The 24,380-nt window shown below is 38.2% G+C and overlaps 1 protein-coding gene across 1 annotated transcript in view; it reads left to right on the top strand.

Moving 5' to 3' along the window:
- Window positions 1-24,380, top strand: part of OCA2 (OCA2 melanosomal transmembrane protein) — a 189,381-nt gene that overhangs the window by 124,414 nt on the left and 40,587 nt on the right. Inside the window, exons 19-21 of the mRNA XM_009931146.2 lie at window positions 1,175-1,234; window positions 1,509-1,613; window positions 12,546-12,639. Of these exons, the coding sequence (XP_009929448.2) occupies window positions 1,175-1,234; window positions 1,509-1,613; window positions 12,546-12,639 (259 nt within the window). The remainder of the gene's footprint in view (window positions 1-1,174; window positions 1,235-1,508; window positions 1,614-12,545; window positions 12,640-24,380) is intronic.

Here is a 24,380-nt window from a genome sequence, read left to right as displayed (position 1 = left end):
CTGCCGGGTGTGTGGGTTATATGGAGTGGTGTTGTGTGAATACTGACTTCTGTGTCTCTGTGTGGGAAGGCAGTCAGTAAGTGAGGAATCGCAGCTGACTGATTCTTTGTCACGGCAGAAGAAAATGAAAGAAAGCCAACCAGCTCGTTCCAGGCTGAGCCAAGAGCAATGTGATTTTCTCCCCCGAGAAACTGAGAAGTTGTAAAATAGATATATGCCATTCAGCCTGAAAATAGTACTTCATTCTGGACACTTGTAAGAAAAGAAAACAAAACCAAAGAGACTTAAAGGCTAGTTCTCATGAGTTAAAGTTCCCTTCTTACCTTGTAGTTGGAGGGAATAGATCATTCTCCCAGGGAGTGAAGGCTCAGTTTGTATTCCCCTGCCTGCCCAAGGAGAGATCAGAGCCATCACCACTGGGCTGGAGTCTTGCTATCTCTCTTCATCTGTGGTAGTAACCATGGTTATGTGGAATACTATTTATGTATCCTGTACAAGTAGGAATGGCTCTCATGGGGAGGACGGTCTGGTCCAGGCAGTCCCCCAGGGCCAGTGCTTATACCGCTTGCCTCCTTGGTTTGGGTGTCTGATATGGGGATCACAGAGCTGGTCTTCCTGCCTTTCAGGTACTGCTGCATCTGTGCCAATTTCTGCTCACCAGAGGTCTCTAGCCTGGTTTAGCAAATGGGTAGTGTTGGTTTTTATGGGTCTGAGGAAGCTGTTTAGCAGAAAAATGGATTTTGTTTTCTCTTCATCTGAGTCTGAGCACAAGACACCTGATTCCATCTGACCTTTTAAACACCTGATATATTTCTAACTATATCGTGGTTTTGGGGAAGTTGGTTTAAAATCAGTTGTGTTCAGGTATTCAGAAAACATGTATCCACTGAAGAATGACACCTTTATATTTCAGCCATTCTGTGATGCCTGTGCCCCTCAATCTTAAATAAACCTACCAGTCATTCTAGTACAACCAACACACTTCCGCAAATACGGCTATCAATTTCTGCCATGTCTTTTCTCTGTACCAACTGCAAAGTTGTTGCAGAAGTTACACGAGATGAATATCAATATCTTGCAAATGGGAAGAAATTGTTGTATTTTCTTACATCCACTGAAAAAAACGTAACTGCATCAGGTACTTCACTAGTTGATCTAAATGTGTTTTTTTTAGGCTTTGGCTCATCTGCACTTAATAGACTATATAGGAGAGCAGACAGCTTTGTTAATAAAGGTATGGTTTAAATATTTACAGTTTTTTTAATGGTAAAGAAAATAGTTTTATTCCCATAGAATAAAAAATAATACTTTAATTTTGAATTTAAATTTAATGATTGCATTCCTGTATCAGCAATATCAAAAAGCATATTATACTTTGGCATGGGTGATATTTAATATCTATCTATGTGTCCACAGCTGGAATAAATATAGCCATAAATGCAAAAGGGAAGCCTGACAGAGCAACACTGATGTCACTGAAGTGGTAATTTGATCTCTCTCAATTCCAGGTGGTTCCTGAGGACCAGCGCCTGGCAGTGGCCATCATTTTAGTGCTCTGGGTGTCTGCGTTGGCCTCCTCTGTGATTGACAACATCCCCTTCACGGCTACAATGGTAGGGTCTGTACAGCACTTGCACTTCCTCCTGCTGGTGCGGGCAAGGGCGCTGAGCTTGATTACAATTTGCTTTTTTTTGATCTCTGCTGTGTAGCAGTTTACTTGATCCTCTGAGACTGAATATTATTACAAACTTATTCATACTGTTTAGGCTCCTAGCTGGCCATTGCTGCCAGCAGCTGTAGTGAGCTGTAGAACTAGAGACACTGTTTTAGGTGTATTTTTGCACTTTCCCTCTTATATTGACACCTGTAGCTGAAAAGTAAAATTGTCTTTGTGATGTAAACTGTCACTATCCATTTGATGCTATCAATATTTTCCCTCTATGCACTGTGTAGTTATGCTAATGCTTTTTTAACATCTGAACCTTTTATTGCTACCTTGCTTATGTAATTAGTTTAAAAACCAGCAAACAGTATTAAACATAACAAATGCTTATCAACAACTGAGTTTTAATATCAGAAAAGTATCAAATTATAATGAATTAGGGCATGATCTGATAGGTTTATTTCAATCAAGTTTGCCATTTAAAATGCAGTAATCCCTTCATTGTACTGTGGGAATGATTCATTATTACAGCTTGTTCCCAGTTAAGTATTTTTCTTTTTCTTCCATTGTTATTGGGTGGTCATGTCCACCCTTAACCTATATCAAGGTTTAAGACACTTCTTATAGGGCATATGACAAGTTGGACAGATTTGCAACTGCTCTATAATTATATGTTAATATGATATTTTGGTTTGATTCCTGTGGTGTTTTCTGTGGAATTATATTGATTTAACGACAACAGACTGGAGGGTAATAGGAATAAAGGGAAAGAGTGGTTCAAGATGAGTCACCTCCCAGCAAACATTTGAGGACCTTTAAGCAATCCTGCAGAAATCTTAGCTTCAAAGATTTTGCCTCGCATCCAGCTAGTCTGTGAAGATTGATTTGGAGCAATAACAAAAAAGACACTCGCATGCACTTCGACCAAAGGATCTTCTACAGGTTTTGGAAGGAACCCTCTTTAGAGGACTATGTTTTGGAGAATGGGACTGAAACACAACAATCTTTTGGGATGCCAGCAGATCACTTCTTTTGTATCTTTGAGGGAGTGAAATACAGATGGACAGGAAGGGATTCCTGCCAAGACTGTAGATATTTCAAATGTATATCTTTTTCATCTTGTTCTGGGCTGAACCTAAGAGACTGCTACAATTTTTTTTCTTTAAAAGTAGGTGGAGAGAGGAGGGAGGAACAAAGAAACATGCAGGCAAGAGCAGCCATTAGCTGAGGTGTTAAGACATTATTGTGTTGTACGGCAGACTAAAGTCAAGACCTAACATCATCTAGCTCAGTGAATGGACTTGGACTTTGGTCTGTGTCATTCTACCTTATAAAATACTTACAGAAAATTTTTAAATAACTAAACCCCAAGTTCTTGTGTAAGACTGTATAAACTTTCATTTAAAATTCTTTTTTGTTTCTTTGCCACTGGATTCATACTGTCAAAACAAGCAATGTTTAGTTTTGGAAGGCTATTTATCACTATATATGTCAAAGTTCGGAACTCCTGGTGAGGAGTATTACATATCCTGAACCCAGCTCTTTTGTAGAAAAGCTTTTCACTAGTTGAGGGCAGAGTGTGTGTGTGTCTAACAAACACACAGTGCAACAGGTATTTCTTAGATCTCTATTTATTTATTGACTTGCTATTTACAGAATCAAACTATAATTATTAATATCAGAAAACCATCCACACAGCAAATATGTTTATTCAGTCACTTAGTTCTCTCACATATTCACACAGTTACTCAGCTGACATGCTTCTATATATGAGTTTGATTTCATATGCCTTAGTGATATTGGACTGTGGGGCATGTGCTATGGTGTAGCTGTGAATGATCCTGTCCTGCCTTGGCAAAAGGTGCCAGCTTCACAGCTCAGCCTGTGCTTGTAATTATGGAAGGTGAAAACATACTGAATCCCTTCAGAGAAGCCCTCAAAGAGGTTCATAAATCTCCTTCAGCAGTGAACAAATGTCTGTATGACAAAGGGGCAACATCTCTTGTGATTTTTGCAGTCATAGCCTTGATGGACCAAGTACTGGGTAGGGATATGAGACCCATCAATTTCCTTCCATGTTTTGAACCTACAGATATAAAAAATCTGTGTGGTTTCACAGATGTCAGCTGTATGCTCTGACTGAGAGAAGAGAGTTTGGAGGATGGCATCAGAAACCTCTGCCAATAGTGGATTTGCTCACCCCAAGGTGGTTAGCCACTGACCAGTAGGAGACAGGGGAAACTAGGCTCACAGGGTGACAGTCTATTTGACTTGTACATGGACAGGGATTCCTGAAATATCATGTGAAGATGGTGAAAGGCTTGGTGGCAACTCACAGTCAAGGGCACCAATGGAGTTTCTTCTGCATTAGAAAGGTGAGTATACAGCACTTTTTGTCCCACATTGCAGGGATGAGACAGACCTGCTAGTCTCAACTCTTTTAGTTTTAAGTCTCCAACTGACTGTGGGCAAAAATACTGTCATGGCAAAGGTGCCTAGCAAGTCATTCATGGGATGTCCCCAACACTGCCCCTGTATCCTTGCTGGATAAGATCTTCAGTTCATCCCCTACAACACCATGCAGTGTGCAGACGTGGAGCAAGGAGATGGACTGGGCTGCACACACTCAGTGTAGGAACATAGAAATGGCATGAGAATGGACAGAAGTAAAGGTCTCCTATGTGAGGTGACTGACTCCCCTGGACTGAAGGCTCTGTAGATAAGAACAGACATAGATCCAGTTCTTTCAATCTATTACACCACATTATTTGCTAATGTAGAAGTAGCCCATACAACTGGTACGTAGAGTATTTTGACCCAGGACCTGCCTGAGAAATGGAATAAATATGGAATTTCACTATACCATGTAAGAAGGCCTGAGGCTTGACTTATGAGGGGCATAGCTGGAGGGAAGAAAAAGAGAAGAACTTGCAGATAGCTCTGTAACTGTGATATTGTGTTTCCTTTGAAAAAAATCAAGTTGAAGGATGAGTGGATAAATTTTCATTTCAGCTCCTTTTTTTATACTAGTGGGATAATCAGATTCATAATGAATTAGTGTAGAGAAAAAACCAAAAATGATAAAAAAGTGAATGCCTAATTAATGGATCTTGAGACTAAAAATGTCACTTATCTGTATTTGGATGAAGTTGACTGACCCATTTTCTGTTTCAGATTTGACAGCATTAAAATTCATAGCTGGACGATTCTTACTTTAACAGGACATGAAAGTATAAGCTGTAGATCAATAGTTAAAAAAGGTAATCAGAATATGAGTTTATCAGAGCCAGCATTACAAAGAATTCTTGGAAACATACTCTTATATGAATTGAAGTAATGAGAAGAGATAAGGAAAATGGTTTCCTAGAAGAAAATCTAAGCATTTTCAAGAATTGCTAAGTATCTACATAGACAAGTTAGGATTCTTGCTTATCCTAAACCATAAACACAACACATTATCTGCAGTCTTAAAAACAAAACCTAAAGATTTTCAGTTATTTTAAGATGGAAATGTCTTAAGGTGCAAAATATTCATGTGTTTAAACTTTTTGAACATATTGATGCTTTTCAGCAGCCTCCAGCACCAGCATTGTGGAGAAGATTTCTCCCTTACAAAAAAAATTCTGAAATTACAAAAATCAGGTTAGTTTACTATTTGAAGCATCTTATCCTTCAAAATACCTTGTCAGTGCAACACCATTGTTAGTCAAATTCTTATTTGCTCTAGACAAGAGTAAATCTGGTATAACCCCACCATTAAAAATGTCAGTACTCTATGGAAGTCATGTACAGGGGTCACTAAACTGAAATCTCTGCAAAGAGCTCACAACACAGCAAGTATTTTATGCTGCAGAAGATGCTGTAGAAAGATAATTGTGTACATGAAACAGTGGAATGAGTTTCAGAGGGCACTTCGCTCATCATAGGTGAATTACTTTTACTGTTTCTGTCTTGGTGAAATTCTGGTTGTTGAGACTGAAATAAAGCATTGGAGCCACACAAAGACAAAACAGTGTTTAGAGTATCTTCCAATTGCTTGTTTCACATAATTTGTCCTGAATGCAAAGCTCAAGAACTGCCCCAAAACAAGATGATATTGAAACTTGCTTGATGAACTGTAATCCCAAGAGTTTTCCCTTCACTTTAAGCATTGGAGAGTGAAGATCCAGCTCCCTAATTAAGTCGATGTTTAGATAAATGAGCGTTTATTGCACTTCATTGCGTAAACATGCCTGGCAATTGTGGTAGGAAGATCAGTCTTTTTCTGCCAATATGTAAAAAAATACCCTATAGCAAAACATTTTGAGTTTAAGATATACTTTGTGGGAAACTCCATGAACTTTGATTGTATGCAAAAGACTATGTTGCCAGCAGCAAATCTAATATAAACATAGATATATCTGGGAGTTGCTTGAAAAACGCCCACAAAATGATCAGTGCATAAACAATTAATAAACCAGGAGCTTAGTTATGAAGTCTCACACATTTCAATGCTTGAATGGCAAATGTTTTTTTCATGTTGGATATCCAGTTTTCTTTCTCTGAAGAATAAACTTAGTGAATCATGTAGTGATGCTCTATGTGTCATTCTATTAATCCTCTGATATTTTTCCTCCTTTTTCAACAGGCCAAACTCACAATGACATTCCTTGACAGGCAGACATTCATTTTTAAGGCCTGTGTTTTCCAAGTATTGTAGTTTAAATAGCCACGGATTTCTGCCCTTAGAGTGTTATGGGACATGGTTTTGCTACCAGTATGCTCTTCAGTTTAATTGACATGTTTTATCAGCCACATATGCTGGAGCCATCTGTTTATATTTTTCTTTTATTGCCAGAACTAAAAATAGAGCCATAGTAAATTCTTGTTTTAGCTGAGTTTAAATACTGTTTCCTCAATACAAAGTAACAAACAGTTTTCTTTAGCCACCTGGCTGGCAAGGTGACTTAGTCTCTGAGTGGTTTAGACTGGTTAGAAACCAGATAATTTTTGACCCACTATTTATTGCCTCTAAAACTATCAGAGGCTTTTAATTTGCAGTACTGAATATTTTGTATATATCTCATGTTCTTAGTGCCAGCTCTATTTTTGGATCTTTGCCTTCTGCCCGACCAGAGTTTCTTATGCCCTACATTTCAGTGCTTGATGAATGTCTAAGAGTGGACCATAGCTGTCTGCAGAGACAGGCCAGTCATCAACAATTTGGGAAACTACAAACAAGGGTTTTTTTTATTTATGCATACTCTCTGCACTTTTCACAAAATACATTTTTACCACATGCAGTTCTTAGCAAATTGTGCGCTGTGAAATCCCGTGGTGTAGCTCAGCAATGAACCCCTAAAATAAAGATGTGAATTGCTGTTTCATTGTGATTTTGCACAAATAGACGAAATGTGCAATATGACCTGATGCCTTCTACTGCACTGCGCAGGTACAGGATAAACCTGTCTGAGTTATCCTTCCTTCACAATGATGGTGTGTGATTACTTGTACAAGTGTTATCTTTGGGAAGCAGAAATAGTTGAGAGGGCTTCACCCTACCATTTCTTATGAGTCTCGTACCATGCCAATAGGAGATGGTCACTGACAGACCAGGACCAGAGCCCCTGCTCTTTGGTCTCCTCTTCATGTATCCAGGGCCCAGCTAGTAAAACTAAATCATAATTTCTGCTTGTATTTCAGAAGAACTTCTTCATAGTTTCAAAAGAGGTCTTCATTCTTCATCTCCTTGACTGGTTGAATGCCATGGTCATGAGAAGGTTTTGTCATAAAAATAGCTGAAGAGGATAAAGGTCTTGATTCAATTTGTTGTTAGGTAATTTGGAGTCTTGGAAAATGGGCTGTGATAGCAAGGTGTGAAAATGTTAACTCTTTGGTCATGGTTTTGCATACAAAGCACGCAGTCTATGTATATAAAATAAAATACGTAAATGTGATTGATAGCAAAATGTTCAAGGGCCTCCATTCCAGTTTTGTTCAAACAGGACTGGAAGGAACAGGACTTGGGAGATGTCGAGCAGACACCCTCTGTTAAGTCGACAACAGAATTGAGATGTGCGAACATCACCACCAGTTTCTTTTAACAAAAAGTGGCTACATACCATGATATAAATGCAAGGGCTATTATGAGAAAACTAACAGTATTTTGTGAAATTTGTCTTAGTAGTGAATTGTCTATAGAATTCTAGTTTAAAATCTCTCAATTTTCTCTTTTTCAAAGCTTTTATTTAAAGTAAAAATTGAGCTTTCTTTCTTTTTGATTGTTTCATCTGGCTTCAATTTTGAGGATGTTATTGAGCTGAGAAGGATGAGAAGAAATATGCTGTCCTGCAGAATCATATTTTTTGAGTCTGAATTACATTTCTGATAATATTAATTGTTAATAGATGATGTTTTCTAGGGAAGATGGATAATTTCTAACAGTAATAGTATCCTATTCCGTTTTCAAAAGCTTGTAAAATTGATTCAAGATTAAAAACGTTGTGAAAGATGAAAATATATACATTTCCATTTTTGTTCTTTTTATATTTGTTAATCATCCTATGTACTTCCACAATATACGGTTTAAACAAACATTTTCTTCCCAAGGATTGATTTTGATTAGGATAGTTATATAGGCAAATGTGCCAACATCTGTAGACAGCTGGCGTTGTTCTTTGTGCATCAGCTTACATCCTATATATACAATTCATATAACACCCTGTATACAATCAAGATTAATGACTAGCTATTTTCTGTATCAAGCCTTTGAGGACATTCTCCAGGTACAATCATTATTTCCTACAGTTGTGTTTTTCTGCTTTACTGGAGGCAGATAATCTTACAATGGTGGTAGGTGAGACGGATTTGGCTTTGCTCTGTTGAGGTATACCACCCATTTTATCTGAATCCCGCCAATACAGCAGCAATGTGGGGTGGTTCAACATCAAACTTTCCAGCAAAATTAGCAAGTTTTCTAGAAGCTAGTCTAACAGAGATTTATCCTGGTAAGATTTTACATAATCTGAAGAGGGAATAACGAAGGAAACATGAGGCTTCATAAGCTTTAACTTTTGCTTTTTTCTCGGTTGAGGGGCAGCACTTCATAAAACTATGAAAAAAATCTGCATTCTGAATAAGTTAGATAAATATGACAAAGGTATTTGTAGAATATGTGCCACAGTCAACTATGCTCCAATAATTAGAACAACCCATTTGTGTTATGCCTACTTTTAGATCAAAAGAATTAGATGTCAGTATCTTTTGGAGACTCTGTGGCATGCATTTGCCACACAGGATAATCCATAATGTTTGCAAAAAAACTAGTGTGTATTATGGCTCAATTAAGTATTTCTATCCGAAACAGTAGAAATTTAACTGACTGTTTTGCGTTCATCTTTCATCCGATTATTCAAAACTGAGTCTTACGGTGCAGCATTCCTTGTTACAAATACCTCTTATTTACAAAGGATATATTCATGTTAAATCTAATTCCAGGCGTGTGTCAGGACTTCCATTCCTTTTATGACTTATAACTGTTATTCTTTGGTAGAGATGGATTCCTTTAAATAGGGGAAACATTCAAATTTAAGGATACACCAATACGTACTGCTAAGGCATGTTTCAATGCTTGTCCCTTGCCACAAAACCAGACATTTATGGGAGCAGAGATTCATGATTAAGCCCTACTGCCTGTTAATACCCTTGGCATGACATCACTGATGAGAATTTTAGCATAGATTATTGATTATTACGAAGCCTTTTAAAAAGAATTCACAGTATTTCTAAGTAGAAGAAAAGCAATGTCATGTCAAGGAGAGAACAATAAAACCAATGTGGCCAAGTGTGTATTTGGGCTCCTAAAATACTTCATTGGATTTAAAAAAAAAAAAAAAGAAATGGAGATTCAAGCACATTACACATTTGCACCTTCTCGTGATACATTGCAGTTTGTGTCGAAAAGAAGACACAGTGAGTCGAAACCTTCGTTCAGTGACTTTCTTCTAGGGGGTTTCTGTGTCTTCAATCAACAGAGATTTACAGGACACAGAGCTCCTGATGCTGAGCTCCTTCACTAAACAGAAACCAAATTTTCTGATGTGAGTGTTATGCATGTATGGCTGCAAACACCTAGCAGAGAATTACCTCATGGAATTTCTGTCTAAGAAAGATCTCTGTTTTGCTCCCCAACAGTGCCATAATTAGGGAGGGGGGTCCTGGAGGGCACAGTTCCCACCAGTGGGCTGTGAAAATGACATTACTTGCTCTGCACTTGGGAGCTGGCTAGCAACAGCTTTAGGACTGACCTCAACAGCAAGAAAAACTTGAGGACTGAGCTCAACAGCAAGAAAATAGGATAATCATTTTAATCGGCTCTACCTACCCACCTTCTCTGTGCTGGGCATGGCATGCACAAGGAGGACTCTAATTTAAAAAGGTGTTGCTAGTCTGCATAGTTTAGGATTGTGTCCTGCAACAAGTGAATTACTGTAGTACATCAGGGCATTTGCAAATTATTCTGGGGAGCTAAATAATCATTTTTGGTTCTCAGGTGAAAATTACATAGTAGGAAAAAATGCTTTATTTGGGTTGAGCAAGATGGTTTATACTATGATTTCAGTATTTGTGTTTAAATTTTTTTTTGTGTTGAAACACAACATTGTTTTGAAATAAATATAGAATAGAATCATAGAATCATTTAGGTTGGAAAAGACCTTTAAGATCATGGAGTCCAACCGCAAACTTAACACTGTCAAGTTCACAGCGAAAGCATGTCTCTAAGCACCATGTCTACATTTAAATTGGCTAGGAAGACCCAGGCTTATAAAAGCAACGATCATCATCACCATTATCAATGTATCTTTGCTACTTCGTTTTTAGAGATCCTTCTTCCATAACATCCTTTTAGATGCATGAGTTATTTCTTTTCCGGCATAGTTAGTCCTTGCTGTAGTTTTGACATCAGGGATGGGCCAATTGCAGATTACAGAATCATAGAATTATTCAGGTTGGAAAAGACCTTAGAGATCATACACTCCACCACTAAACCATGCCCCTAAGCACCATGTCTACAGATCTTTTAAATACCTCCAGGGATGGTGACTCAACCACTTCCCTGGGCATCCTGTTCCAATTCCTGATAACCCCTTCAGGGAAGAAATTTTTCCTAATATCCAATCTATACCTTCCCTGGCGCAACTTGAGGTAGTTTCCTCTCATCCTATCAATTGTTACTTGGGAAAAGAGACCAACACCCACCTTGCTACCACCTCCTTTCAGGTAGTTGTAGAGTGATAAGGTCTTCTGAGCCTCATTTTCTCTAGTTTGAATTGCATATTATGTTCTGGCAGTAAGGGTCTGTGAGAAACAAAGTTTGTGGGGTGAAATTTAATCTTTCATGCCTGTTTCATGGAAAAAATTAGACAAGATGTTGGGCATTCTGACTCTTCTTTAGGCCTTAAAATAGAAACAAACATCTTCAGGCAATGTACAATTCAAGAATAATTGTTTCGACATTAACTTATCCGGGTTAAGCAATTAGAGAATTTAAGAGAGATGATTAACACCACTGGCAGGAGGGAGGGGAAAAGGGCTGTAATTCTTCATAAAGCCTATATGTTGCTCCATACTGAAAGAACACACAGAGTCAGTAACGGTGAGCATCACTCAGCTATCAGAGTAAAAGCATTTTTCAGGAAGCAGCTGCTTCCTCTCTGAGATCATACACCTTGAGGGGGACCTCTGAAATATGTTCAAATGGCAAACTGGAGGATTAAAAGCCGTAACTCTGTTCACTACTGAAAATCCTGGGCATTAATATTGAGGCATATCACAGTTATTTCCACAAATCTCTTCCTGCTTGATCTCTTGCTGTTCCATGTTTGCTTATTCTTTCCTTGTCTCTTTTGGTCCCATAAACCTCTGTGCACATTAAAAACAGTTTAATAACATTATCGCCTCTCCCTTTGATAATGACCTTCTCTCTACAGGCATTGATTACACCTTTCTTTCAAACCGAGTTGCTACACAGTTAAGTTGAACTCAGAACAGTTTTTCCCGACTAAGGCGAAAGTTGTTGAGCTTTGAAGGATGTTACTAACTGAGATCTGGTGGTACTAGAAAGCCTGCCTGCTGAATTTTTGGGCTCTATACCAAATGCCTAATCAAGTCTATTGTGTCTCCATTCAAGCCTCGTTTGAATTTTTAGGGATTTTATTTTATTTTATTTGCTAAAATGATTAAATCAAATTTATAAAACTTGTAAATATTTCCCAGTGAACTAAATCTACATTATCTGGTAAATATAATGTTAGAATAAAAAGTAAAATTTCAGCTCTGCTTATGAATTCGGAAGCCTGCCACTTTGAACTTTCTCAATTTTTCACTAACAGGTGAGACAATTTTTACTATAACAAGGATATAGGAATTTTTTAGTTACTGACACATGACCTACAGCCATCTTGATTGTGAAGGTCTGAGCTTCTCTTACAGCAAGAAAAGGGGGTACAGCTCTGTCCTTTAGGTTTCAAGAAGTTGAGAGGGAATTGATTTATAGTCACTGTCAGTTCCCTCTTGAACCAGAAGGATCTAATGTGAGGCACTCATAACCTCAAGAGAGCCTCTGTTTTGTTAGCAGTACATGGGTTGGGCTTGGCCTAACACTGCTGATGATACCTTTTTTTTGGCTTGTGGGACTAGCACAGTCAGAGGGGAAAAGTGAGCACAGAACAAGAATACGATGCAAAGATACCAATTAAAAAAAAAAAGGAAAGAAAAAACCCACAAGTTATTCTCTGGACTTGCTGGTGGTTTAAGATGTTTACTTGAATGGATTTTATTTATATTGTGCTGATGGTTGTCTAATGTCTCCTGAATATCCCTTTTTTTTCTTCTTAAACCACAGATTCCTGTGCTTCTGAACTTGAGTAAAGACCCTGATGTTAACTTGCCTATGAAACCATTAATCTTCTCATTGGCCATGGGTGCATGCCTTGGAGGTAAGAGTGTATGTGAGAAAGCTGACACAAGGTAATAGCTATGCAATTATGACATGTATAAACTGGCACAATAGGTTCAATGAGTTTATTATGCAAGCATGAGGAGGGTCTGATCCAGCTGATTTTGACTTCAAAGGACTCCTGAATAAGGAACCCAGTCACTGTCAACTGCTACAATAGGATTTTTGCAGTCCATGTTTGAAGACCATATCTGCATAAAGCACAGACGCACAAAGCAGCAGTCCAGATGGTGCTTTTTAGGGTTCTGATCTTTTGTGAGAGATAATACAAAGATACATTTAGCTTTCAGAACAGAGACCCATCATTGCTCATTGAAAAGATGCAGAAAATATATAATAGCTGAGATCTGAAGGCTTGATTCAAAGTCTACTGAAGTCACTGGGAAGTTTTCTGGCTGGCTTACAGAAACGGTTTGAGTATCTATTTGCTGACCTATTTAGCACTCCTCACTCTAGAAGAAAGTCTTTTTGAAGTCTCAGGGAAATGTACCTCTAATAACGAAAGCTAATAACCATTCTCCTAGTGTCCATCTTGGTGTTAACTGGGACTTCTTGTCTTGTCAGTGCATTAGCACAAAATAAGCATATGGTTTCATTACTTTTTTTTTTTTTAATTGAAAATGTGCCACTAATATATTGCTGGCCCAAGATTTCCTCTCTATTTGTTATAACAACAAAGGGGAATAGCCACCTGGTAGTTTTTAAATTATTGTTTACACATGATAATTTTTTTTTACATTCTGCAAATGGCTTATGGAGGTGTAACAACACATTATTTTCAAATAGCAAGTGTGCTAAGTGTAATTAAAATGTGCAAGTTTTAAATGAAAAACAAAGTGAATATTATTTTTTATTACTGAGATTTTTAATGTTATTTACATAGTATTGCTCTGTGTTTTGATCCCTAAATATTTAGATAGTTAGGTTACAAAAAGTTTAAATGGATAAAATGCTGTTCTGCCATGAATCCACCTCTTCTCTTCCTCCATGCCCCTCAAAGTAATTTCCTTGACTTTACAGAGGTTAAAACTAAAACTAGTTGCATGTGTAATACAAGTTCCGATTTGTTAATTTAGCCAAGTGATTGCTAGTACAAGCGACCATAACACCTAATAAAGATTATGATGTAATTTACAGATTGAATTTTAAGAGCATAATGCAAAGGCACGATGATTTATGCCAAACAACAGTTATTCATCTGAGGAATATCTTTTTGTATTCCTCATTACTCATAAATGTATTGTGACTTTGATCTGTTCTTCTTCAAAACTAGTGATTTGAATAATTAATATATCTACATATAGATGTTTGCCACAAAAACATAATCTTTTTTTCACAATTTTCTTAGCACTGAACATACTCGGATTTCATTAAACTTTGAGAAAATAAAACACATAAGAAATATAAAGTTGGCCAGGTTACACTGACATATTCTGAGTGGAATGCAACTCACCAATCTTAAAGCCTTTACAAGTCTCAGCTGATTTCCTAAAGTATCAGTTATCACCTTAACCCGAATTGCTTTAATTTCACTCGTTGAAAGGCTGCTGGGATTTTAACAGACTTCTGTGTGTATGCAATACGAGAGTGAAAATACAAACAGCACCATGGGAATTACTTGATTTAAAGCCACTAGAGATCCATAGGAAGGGCCCAGATGTTCAGATAGGCTCCATACAGATATTTTGATAAAAAGTTAGGTAATTATCAGTATTAGCAAAAGCTTAAATTCTCCAGCCTGTGCTCTGTTAGGATAAAGCTGAGCATGTGATGAGTTATACTGGCAAAGATCTTATAGGAGTTAGCCTGAAAGCTAATGTGATTCTGACTTTCCCATGTGAAAACTAAAGGGTAGTGGATAGCGGCTTATTGTTAGGGAAAGAAAAGAGTGGAAAAGCTTTTGCTTTAAAAGATTTCATAGCCCCCAAAAGAGAGGGATTTTCTTTTTTTAAAAAATAAACTGTTGATGGCCTTTAAAAATTATTTCTAAAAGAAAAGTCTTACCAGCACTGAACTGGCTTGAAGGAATCCTCAAGGTAGGCTAATACCATTGTGGAAGGGGTAGATGACGATTATATCATTACTGGCTGGTGCTTAAGGCAAAATATTGGATCTTATCACTGCTTATGCAATGAAAGGAACTTGGCAAACAAGACATTTTGTCAAAGATTCTGATAAAATAATACATTATAACTACATATTTTAGGGCCATTTGTTTACTATGTAATGCAGAGCTTCAATTCTGGTAATATGATAGCATATCTGGGGTTCACTGCTATACGCTTATGTGTCTGGGAAGGGAGCATCAGCATTTGTGCCTGTCTTGGAAAATGCCATGCAACATTTTGTCTTGAAAAATTTCCAGTGGGTGCAATTAATTTTTTCTACTGTCACAAAGTGCACAGGCAGCTCCGGGGTTGGAAGATGATAGGATGAGAAAAGACAATAATTTTCCTTCATTGCCTTAGCTGTTGTCCTGGAAACGAAAGAAGGATTGAGTCAGTCTCAAGCAAGATGAAGAGACCTTTGCCAGTATAACTGCCACACTGTTGTCGTCTTCAGCAGTGTCTCCCAAAAGAGAGCTGTTGCTATTAAATTTCTGTCTTTCATGGCATTGGGCTTAGACACAAGGAGTAACTGAATTGCTCTGCAGAATGTGTCTCTGACGGTGAGAAGGGATAACAATCCTGTCTCTTAATCAAGCAAGTCAAGGACAGTGATAGCCATGGGCGGTTCCTGGTGAGATGGTGACAATTTTGAAATCTTTGTGTCTTCCTCGGAGTTTGCCAGTTCTTTTCTGGCAGAAGTTTTCTAGCTCAGGTCAGGTCAATCTTACATGGCTAGGAAATAAACATGGTAATTCTTCAGGGGACCTGGTTCTGGAAATTTAGGTTTACATTTGTCCCAGCTATCTTTAAGAACTTTTAAGTTACGAGTCTGGCAGCCCCAGGCTTTCTGTTTGTTGATGGTGAGGCTGGCATGTCTGGAAGGCAGATGTTTGTTCATCCACTGAAACTGCCAGATGCTCTGTGCAGAGCACATCAGAGTCCCTCAGACACAGGCCTTCAGTTGCTGAGGGATACCCAAAGACAGGTCAAATGCATTCGGGCCTTTGGGCCTTTTGGTTTGTCAATCCTTCTGAATGCTGAACAACCCTATTAGTTCATGTCTGTCTGGGCATTAATGGTCAGGGTGACTAAGTAGCTGGAAAAATTGTATTGCTCATGGTTTTTTTTATGTACTATCTGCCAGTATTTCAATTCTGTTTTGACCGTGAAGGCAAAGAAAACAGGAAATTTAAAAGGAACTAAAGGAAACAAACCAGGAAGCAACTTCACTTGTTTTCTGTGGTGTTCTGATGAATCTGCATCCGTATTTCTTTTGCACAAGAGGGCACTGAATAAAGCTTTATTCATTAGTGCTTCCTATTCTAGTACATGATGGAAGTATGATACCTCTTGAGACTGATTGCATGTAGACCTTCCAATAGCGTCTAGGGAATGCTGCCCTGAAATTTTGGAGGATGAATGAAGATTGCTAGCTAGAGCAATTTCAGAACAAGAGGAGCTTTAATTGCACTGCTGCTGTTGGGTCATAAGTCTTAAAATAACATGAAATATAGATTCAACTCAATTTGAGTAAGTGCATAGTCAGAAATCCACACAGTCAGTGCTAAGACTGTTCATTTGTGTAGACCTAGATTCTTTACCGAGCTGAAGAGGTTGTAGCTAAGATTCCCTTTGAAGGCTTTTTGTACATTTGACATGTTAAGAGCTGGCGTTTATTTGTCTTTTTATCTCTTTCTTTTTTTCATGATTTATGGAAAGGAGAATATTTTTGAAAAAGAAGAAAAAGAGGGCTTGAATTAAAAAGTGATTGAATTCATATTTGAAAGTCCTTCGAGTTCCCAGTTGCCAGCGTAGAAAAGTGCAAGAAGTATTTCAGTGCTGCAGTGACTATTGCTGAGGTCCCAAGATGAAATTTTCTGCAATGTGAGATTTTGTAGTATTTTTCTTCTCTGTATATTTTCCTGGAGGAAAACACCTGAAAGTCATCATTGTCACAATCCTGCAGAAAGAGGCAATCTCTAGGATGGATACAGCTGTGTTATTCTGGCCACACAAGCTCAGTTGTAGGCTCTAATTCAAGAAAGGAGATGGGAGGAGGGGACTGCTGGCTCTTTTCTTCTAACTTTACAGGGTCAAAATCCAGGTGTGAATAAAATCCATTATCCACAGGGTATTGTGCTAATTACAGTTATTAAAGGAGTGCAACCTACAGCGTAGCTAAACAACTGGATTTCTCTCAGTGGTCCAGTGCTCTAGCTATTCTTGTGTCTTCGCACCCCTCCTTTGGTCCCTGATGCAGATGGGGCCTTGCACAGTGGAGTATCACTGATTTATTATTCCTGCTGATTCTGCTCAATAAAATCTTAAAGTAACTTTAAAGCTTCAGACACAGTGAAGGTATAAACCTAGTAATATTGTTTATATTCCTAAACCAGCCCTTCTCCTTTGTAATATGAAGAAAAAATTATAGCCTTCAACAAAACAAAACATAAAAACTATTAAAATATGTAATAATTAATACTATGAAAAAAATCCAACAGTGGATCCTTTGAAGTTCTTTTATAGTTATAATGGATCAAATTTGTATAACACTTTTCAATTTGAAAGATTCAAAAAGTCTATCAAGAATAAAATGTATGGAGTAAAAACATAGAAGCTATTTAAGAGGATAACTATTCAGCTTTGGTTTTGAACTTAATTGTTGTGTTCAATGTGTAATTGAAACTGTAGGAAAATTTTTTAGTGAAGAGAGTGTAACTGCTTGAACTTGATTTTAACCAGGACGCTTATATTGAAATGTTTCTAAAGGAAGTCTTTTAATGATGAGAAATCCTGGGGCTTGGTTTAATATCTGTCTTGTGGGTGAGACAGCCCTGATTTAAGTAAGTGTTTTGTCTATGGATATAAACGTCATAATCCCGATCAAAGGGTGGTATTGGAGGGAATGACAGGGATTTGAGATCTTTCCAAAGGAAAAGGATGTTGCTGCTCTGGACTTTGAAAGTCAGGTGAAACAAATGAGGAAATTTAGGAAATGTCTGACAGTTTTTCTTTAAGGGCCTCAGTGCACTGTTTAGCAGTATTATGCCTCTAAATTGTACAGATCGTACAGATCTAGAAGCAAGATACAACAGATATTTTGTATGTCTTACACTAATATTTAATTTACTTTCTGAGTATACTTTGCATTGTTTCTAGGATGTTTGCAATGATGGAAGTGAGTAACAAGGACCTGTGATTGCTCTCCATTAAATGGCCATACTACTTGCTTGTTCTTAAAGAAGAACTCATTTAGGTGTTATGTGAAAGTTTCAGTTTTTGTTGTAGTGTGAAAAACATCATCGGATATAAGCACAAGGAATCTTTTTATTGATATTTGAGCACCCAAACTGTCCTCTTGCTGTTTTCTGGAGCAGCCAGAATCTGAAACCTTCTATAAAAATCCAGCTGCTGTTTTCCTTATCTCTTTTATGACATTCAAAGTCTGGGCCGTCTTCATACTTTTACAGTATGAAGCTCTTCAAGTCCACCAGTGCTTTAAAGTCCTCGGTGTGAGAGCCAGGCTCATTACCAGAGTCCCTGCAGCTGAAGAAGATTGTCTAATCTTTAAGATTACTGAAGATAATCCTCTGTGGCATGGAAGATATACAGAGAAAGATGTGAATGTAATAAGAGCTAAAATTGAGTGTGTACATTTAACAGATGTACCTTTGTCTATATTAAGGCAGTATCAGAGGCGTGCTTGGATTCAAGACAGATTTAATATGGAAACAAACCGCATATTGAACCTAGTCAATTTTTCTCAGCCAGGCCATTTTTCTAAGCTTGTTGGAAGACAGGCATATATAGATGTATATATGTTATTAACAGTGAAATATGAAGTATATGGGGTAAAGGATGCCATGCAACAAGGGCAAATGCAGGGTCTAGCACCTGGGGAGGAACAATCCCATGCACCAGTACAGGCTTGGGCTGACCTGCTGGAGAGCAGCTCTGCGGAGTGGGACCTGGGTGTCCTGGTGGACAACAGTTTGACCATGAGCCAGCAGTGTGCCCTGGCTGCCAAGAAAGCCAATGGGATCCTGGGGTGCAAAAAGAAGAGTATGGCCAGCAGGCTGAGGGAGGTTCTCCTCCCCCTCTACTCTGCCCTAGTGTGGCCCCATCTGGAGTACTCTGTCCATTTCTGGGCTCCCCAGTTCAAGAAAGAGGAGGAGCTACTGGAGAGAGTCCAGCGGAGGGCTATCAAGATGATTAGGGGACTGGACTGGAGCATCTCTCCTGTGAGGAAAGGCTGAGGGAGCTGGGCTTGTTTAGCCTGAAAAAGAGAAGGCTGCGAGGGGACCTAATAAATGCTTACAAATATACTAAGGGTGGGTGTCAGGAGGGAAGGGACAAACTCTTTTCAGTGGTGCCCAGTGACGGGACAAGGGGCAATGGGCACAAACTGAAGCACAGGAAGTTCCGTCTGAACATGAGGAAGAATTTCTTCCCTCTGAGGGTGACGGAGCCCTGGAACAGGTTTCCTAGGGAGATTATGGAGTCTCCTTCTCTGGAGATATTCAAGACCCGCCTGGACAAGGTCCTGTGCAGCCTACTGTAGGTGACCCTGCTTCGGCAGGAGGGTGGAACTAGATGACCCACAGAGATCCCTTCCAACCCCTACCATTCTGTGATTCTGTGATTTCAGCTGTACTGATAAGGATTTATAGTTTAGACAGTAAATCTTTGATTTTAAAATGGAAGAGAGCTACATGTAATATGCAGAATTCTATTCTATTTTACTTTGATTTAGAAAAAGAATTTATACCAAACATCAAGCTCACTTGATTATAATGCTTGCATTACTGATGAATTTGAAATGCTTGTCTTAATGGTTTTCAGTCTGTGTAAAATAACTGCACGCTATAAATATCTGCAAATTTGGGATAGGGTAATGATCAGAGATTAAATCAGAGGCTCCTACAAAGCATATGTGGAGTTTGGTTTAATATTATTTGCTTGCTTTGTGCATTGGTTTATCATAAATTACAGAAGGTTCTTTCTAGAATCCTTGGCCACTTCTATTTTCAGAAGAATATTGTATAGTCTAACTCATTAAGTTGTATTACTGAGTTGCTTCAGTATGAGAATACAGACCCTGCATAGCTGTCAGCAGAAGAGTTATGTTCAGTTAGAAGGCAACACTTGGACTACCAGATAGAACAAGACAAGGAAGTTATAGCAAGCCTCAAAATGCTTAAGTGCAGAAGGTAATACTGGATTATCTACTTTCCTTCCTCTGCAAACACTTTCCAGATAATACCCCCTTTTCTGCACCTTGAGTGGTGCAGCAGAGTGCAGGAAAAAAATCCCGCAATCTGCAATATTCATATTGATTCATATTGATGAATCAGATGCTCTGTATGATGCTGAAGAAAGCTATAATCATGCCTTAGATATTATTTATACATGTGTTAATAAATATATGTAGCATGGTTGCAGTGAGCACATCTAAACCAAAGAGGGACACTAGCAGGAGTTATGAAACTCTTTTGAACAAGGCACTTGAACCATAGCAAAACATAACAGGTAGGGTCCAACTGAAAGTCAGTTTGAGTTATGTTGATATCTTAAGCAATTCAAAGCAGCACGATATTCTAAAAGAACTTTATGGAGGGATACTTTTTTTAAGTAATATCTTGTTCTGCTCAGATTCGAATTATTGAATAAGGTACTTTTATGCCAGATGTCTATCCATGGATCTATCTTTTTAATAATCGATCCCTAATAGTGCCACATGTGGAGAAGCTGTGAAATTAAGCTGACATATTTTTAGCCTCTGAATCTAAAAATTGGAGAGAAAAAAATATGTACACTCAGGCTTGTGTCCAGCGTTAAAGACTTTAAATGGAACCTACTTGAGTATGTGTTTCGGGGCAGAAGGAAATGGTGTGTCAGTACACCACGGACACTATCCATCATTATACTAGTTTATTTTACCCTTGTATTGGGTAAGCTGACTTTGAGGAGAGAGGTGACTGTAGTGGTCTTCTCAGGTTTTATGTCTCTTTTACAAATGTCTGGATTTGAAAGAAATCTTTATGTCATTAAAGTAACACATGCAGGATGTTCAGCAACTTGCCTTATTTATTTCACACTTCTGGTAGAAAAGCAACAAATTAAAATTTCACCTTTTCCTCTCACAGCAAAAAGAAAGCAATACTTACAGTAACTGTCCTGCTGGTGATATAGTTAGCAGTGATAAAAAATGGTAAAGTTCACCTAATTAAAATTGTTGGATTGAATGCAGTTCAATGAACTTTTTTGATAAGTTCACTCAAAACTTCAATTCACATTCTTTTTTTTTTCAGTCTCTCCTATAAAGTCCATATGTGTACATTTGTGCAGAATCATCCCATTCAAAATGTTTCCAAATGGGTAAAATTAAAAAATGTGGATATCGTACGACTACAGTCTATAACATAGAACAATGTTGAATGAGCTCATGCATGCCCTCTCCCCTTTACTACCTGTGACTCGAGGTTCCTTGTTAGTTTAGAGACTGTTAATGGTTTAATTGGCCTTGATTCTGTAGCTCTCTATTGACTGCAAGGTTTGATTATCCAGAGTTTGTTAATTTTTACACATAAAAATTATTAAAATGTATTCAGATAAGAGATGACTATAAATGGATTTGTTTAATGAGGCAAATCTGGATTAGCTTTGTGTGAAAAAGAAATTTTCTGAAAGCTACGAAGGCCATCTCCTGTAAGGCTAATCATAACTATGACTGTTCAGTGTTCGTTTCTGTAGCCAGGCTTATTACATTTGCTCAGTTTGTGCTTTAAGTAGAGAAATAGAGTGTGCTATGGAAAGGAAGCTGCACACATCAGTCTACCTCTATTTCATGATGTAAAGCATACGGGAGACTGCACAGTTTTCTTTTGAAAATGGGTGCGAAGAAAGGAGCAGGCTTCCTTCAATAAGTCTTGCTTTGACACTGTAATGGGGGGGTTTGATTACAGCAAAAAGCAGGGCTGAGAATCCTCACCCTAAAATTATTCATGATTCTGTAGTGAACTCCAGGTTTCAGAGTGAGAACACTTGTCTGAGACAAAGCAGTGCAAACAGCTATGCCTGTGTCAAACTGGGCCTTGCACAGCTACATGTCCAAGGCCAGGGAAAAGCTGTTTGCAGGGCTTGTGTTGACATGAAAACACAGTAGTCTTTCTGCTTCTGCATTAGCTAGCTGGAGATACAGGGAAGAGAAAATGCAGAAGGGCTATCAGTTAAGCACAGGTGCAACTTGTTATCCACTGTCAGGACATGTGGAGAAGTGGTCTGTAATGCTCACAACAAAAGAAGACTTTTCTGTAGGCAATTGGCTTTTAAGCTTGTTGTTGCACAAGGTACTATCTGCTTTATATTTGAGAAAGTTACTGTTTATGAAGGTGGCTCATGCTAGGCCAAATAGCTTTATTAGTGCTAATTCGTTCCCTTTGATTTCTCAGTGCGTTGAGTAATAAACACTAATCCTGCTGGGCACTTTGAGATGATTCTCAAGACAAACATATTAATGCAGCAAACCCGAGGGTTAGGCTTGCTCTTGAGGGGGCAATACAGAAGGGACTCCTGAGAACTAAAGGTATTTAGGTATAATAGATGTGCTGCTGAAGAGTGAAAATCAACAGCTGAGAAGGAGTCTTAAAGTGAGAGGAAACATTGATGCAAAGTCTCTTCCTTTTCTTGTTATGATTCTTCCCTGATTTCCTAGTCCCTTCCTCTAGTAAGCTTAATCAGTTCTCCCAGCACTGATTTACAGTGTGTTGCAGATTATAGTCACCTGGGCAAAGGTGTGTTATGTGTGGTGTGTGTGTTCTGGGTTTGAACGTGGCAGTATCTATAGGAGCGATGAGGAGGGTGGAGTAGCTGAACACCGAGTAGAGAGGAAGTAGCTACAAACAGAAGAAGAAGGCTGGAAGAAGTAGGGCTGGTGGATACTGCAGGTATCAAATCAGGCTTAAATTTTATCAAAAACGTCCTGCTTACATGTCTAAGATGGAGATTCAAAGGCACATTTTAAGATGTGAGTTTTGGATCTTGCTTGATTAATTCTTATCAACTAAAACTGTTGAATACTTTCTTATACTTTGAGTAGGTTTCACATTCCATAAAGATATTCAGAGTAATTTGCCTTGAGAAATATCAGAAAGATGCTTTTAGGTCACCTTTTCTGGACAGAAACTGTAGAAGACTGTATCTTTCTATGATCACGCTTCAAAGTGTGATTTTTTTTTTTACATTAAGAAAATGTTCTTTCTTGATTTCATGCTTATAAATTATTAGGCGTAGTTAGTAATGACAATAATGCCTGTAGTCTACCTGGAATAAAAGGCAGAACAGATATGCAGGATAAAATGTATGGCTTACCTCACACGTATTGCACATGATTGGTGTTAGAAACATTAAATTCATTGTAATGGATCCAGATTGTTAATAGCCATCTGCCTGGTGATAAAGGATGAGTTATAGTAGGAGTCATTGAAAAAAGTTACAATCGAAGTCAGAGTAGTTAGTAAAATGTTATTCTTTGATACAGTTCATGTGTGTTATTACATTTTGAGCATGTAAACAAGCAAATAAGAGTCTTTGCTACACGTTTTAAACTTACTTATTTTTAAGATTGAAGATGATGTGAAGACGAAGTTAAGATTGTGTGAAGAGCTAGAAAATACTTATCTTTCGATTGGAATGAATTTGACATGTGTAGGTTTCCATGTCCTTTAACCTAGTCTTGGATGTTCTGTGATTCAGAGGTCACAGTGTTGCTGTTTCACTACTGAGTTAAACCTCTGCTGTGCACAGATGTTCCTGGGAGGAGAAACGAAAGTTTGCCTCTGTTGTTAATTTCAGTGCAGTTCTTTGAAGCCTGCTGAGCCAATACCCAATTAAACTGCACACACACTCTGAACAAATGAAAAAGAAATGCTGCTCCTTTCAGATAACATTTAAGGTGACAATTTCTCCTCAAGAGAAATCTACTTGGGGAAATCAATTCACTGCTGAAGCAGAAACTCTTTCTGTAATACTTCATTATGTGAAGGCATTACTATAGCCCATGTACAGTATAGGAAAGAGCATGCTGTTTGGAAATCTCGACTGTATCTAGTAACAGCTGTGGGACGAGTGCAGTTTCAGTCCTGTTTCTTTAATTTGAAGCCAGAGCTATATTCTATGTCTACAGTAATATTATTCTGATGGTGATACTTGATTGTGCTCCACATAAAGCAGAAACCTCTTATGAAATGTTTGGAGGCTGTAGACTAGTGATTAGTTTTGGAATTGAAAATTCCTTAAGTGTTCCTGCCTGACTCCTCTAATAACGTCAACTATTTTCCTTTGTTCTCTTTTTGCACACGCTTAGTGTCTTGGCTTTCTCATGCCAGAGCCTACCAGGAACGCTGATGTTCCAAGTTCAATTTCCTGTCTTCAAAGATCCATTAAAGTAACTAAAATGTTATTTGAGGCAAAGAGAGGGCAAGGAAAATGAGCTGTGCAGTTCCTAATGACCAGTCCTACCCTAGACACTATTTTTTAAAGGCTTCTAATCCTCTAATAAGGTTAGTAGTCTTTTCTCTCCACATCTGAAGCACGTGTGGATGGGTGCGTGATT

Source organism: Opisthocomus hoazin, chromosome 1 (assembly GCF_030867145.1).
Source record: "Opisthocomus hoazin isolate bOpiHoa1 chromosome 1, bOpiHoa1.hap1, whole genome shotgun sequence".
Taxonomy (NCBI): domain Eukaryota; kingdom Metazoa; phylum Chordata; class Aves; order Opisthocomiformes; family Opisthocomidae; genus Opisthocomus; species Opisthocomus hoazin.
The sequence above is the reverse complement of the archived record's forward strand: the minus strand, read 5'-3'. Positions and strand labels throughout refer to the sequence as shown.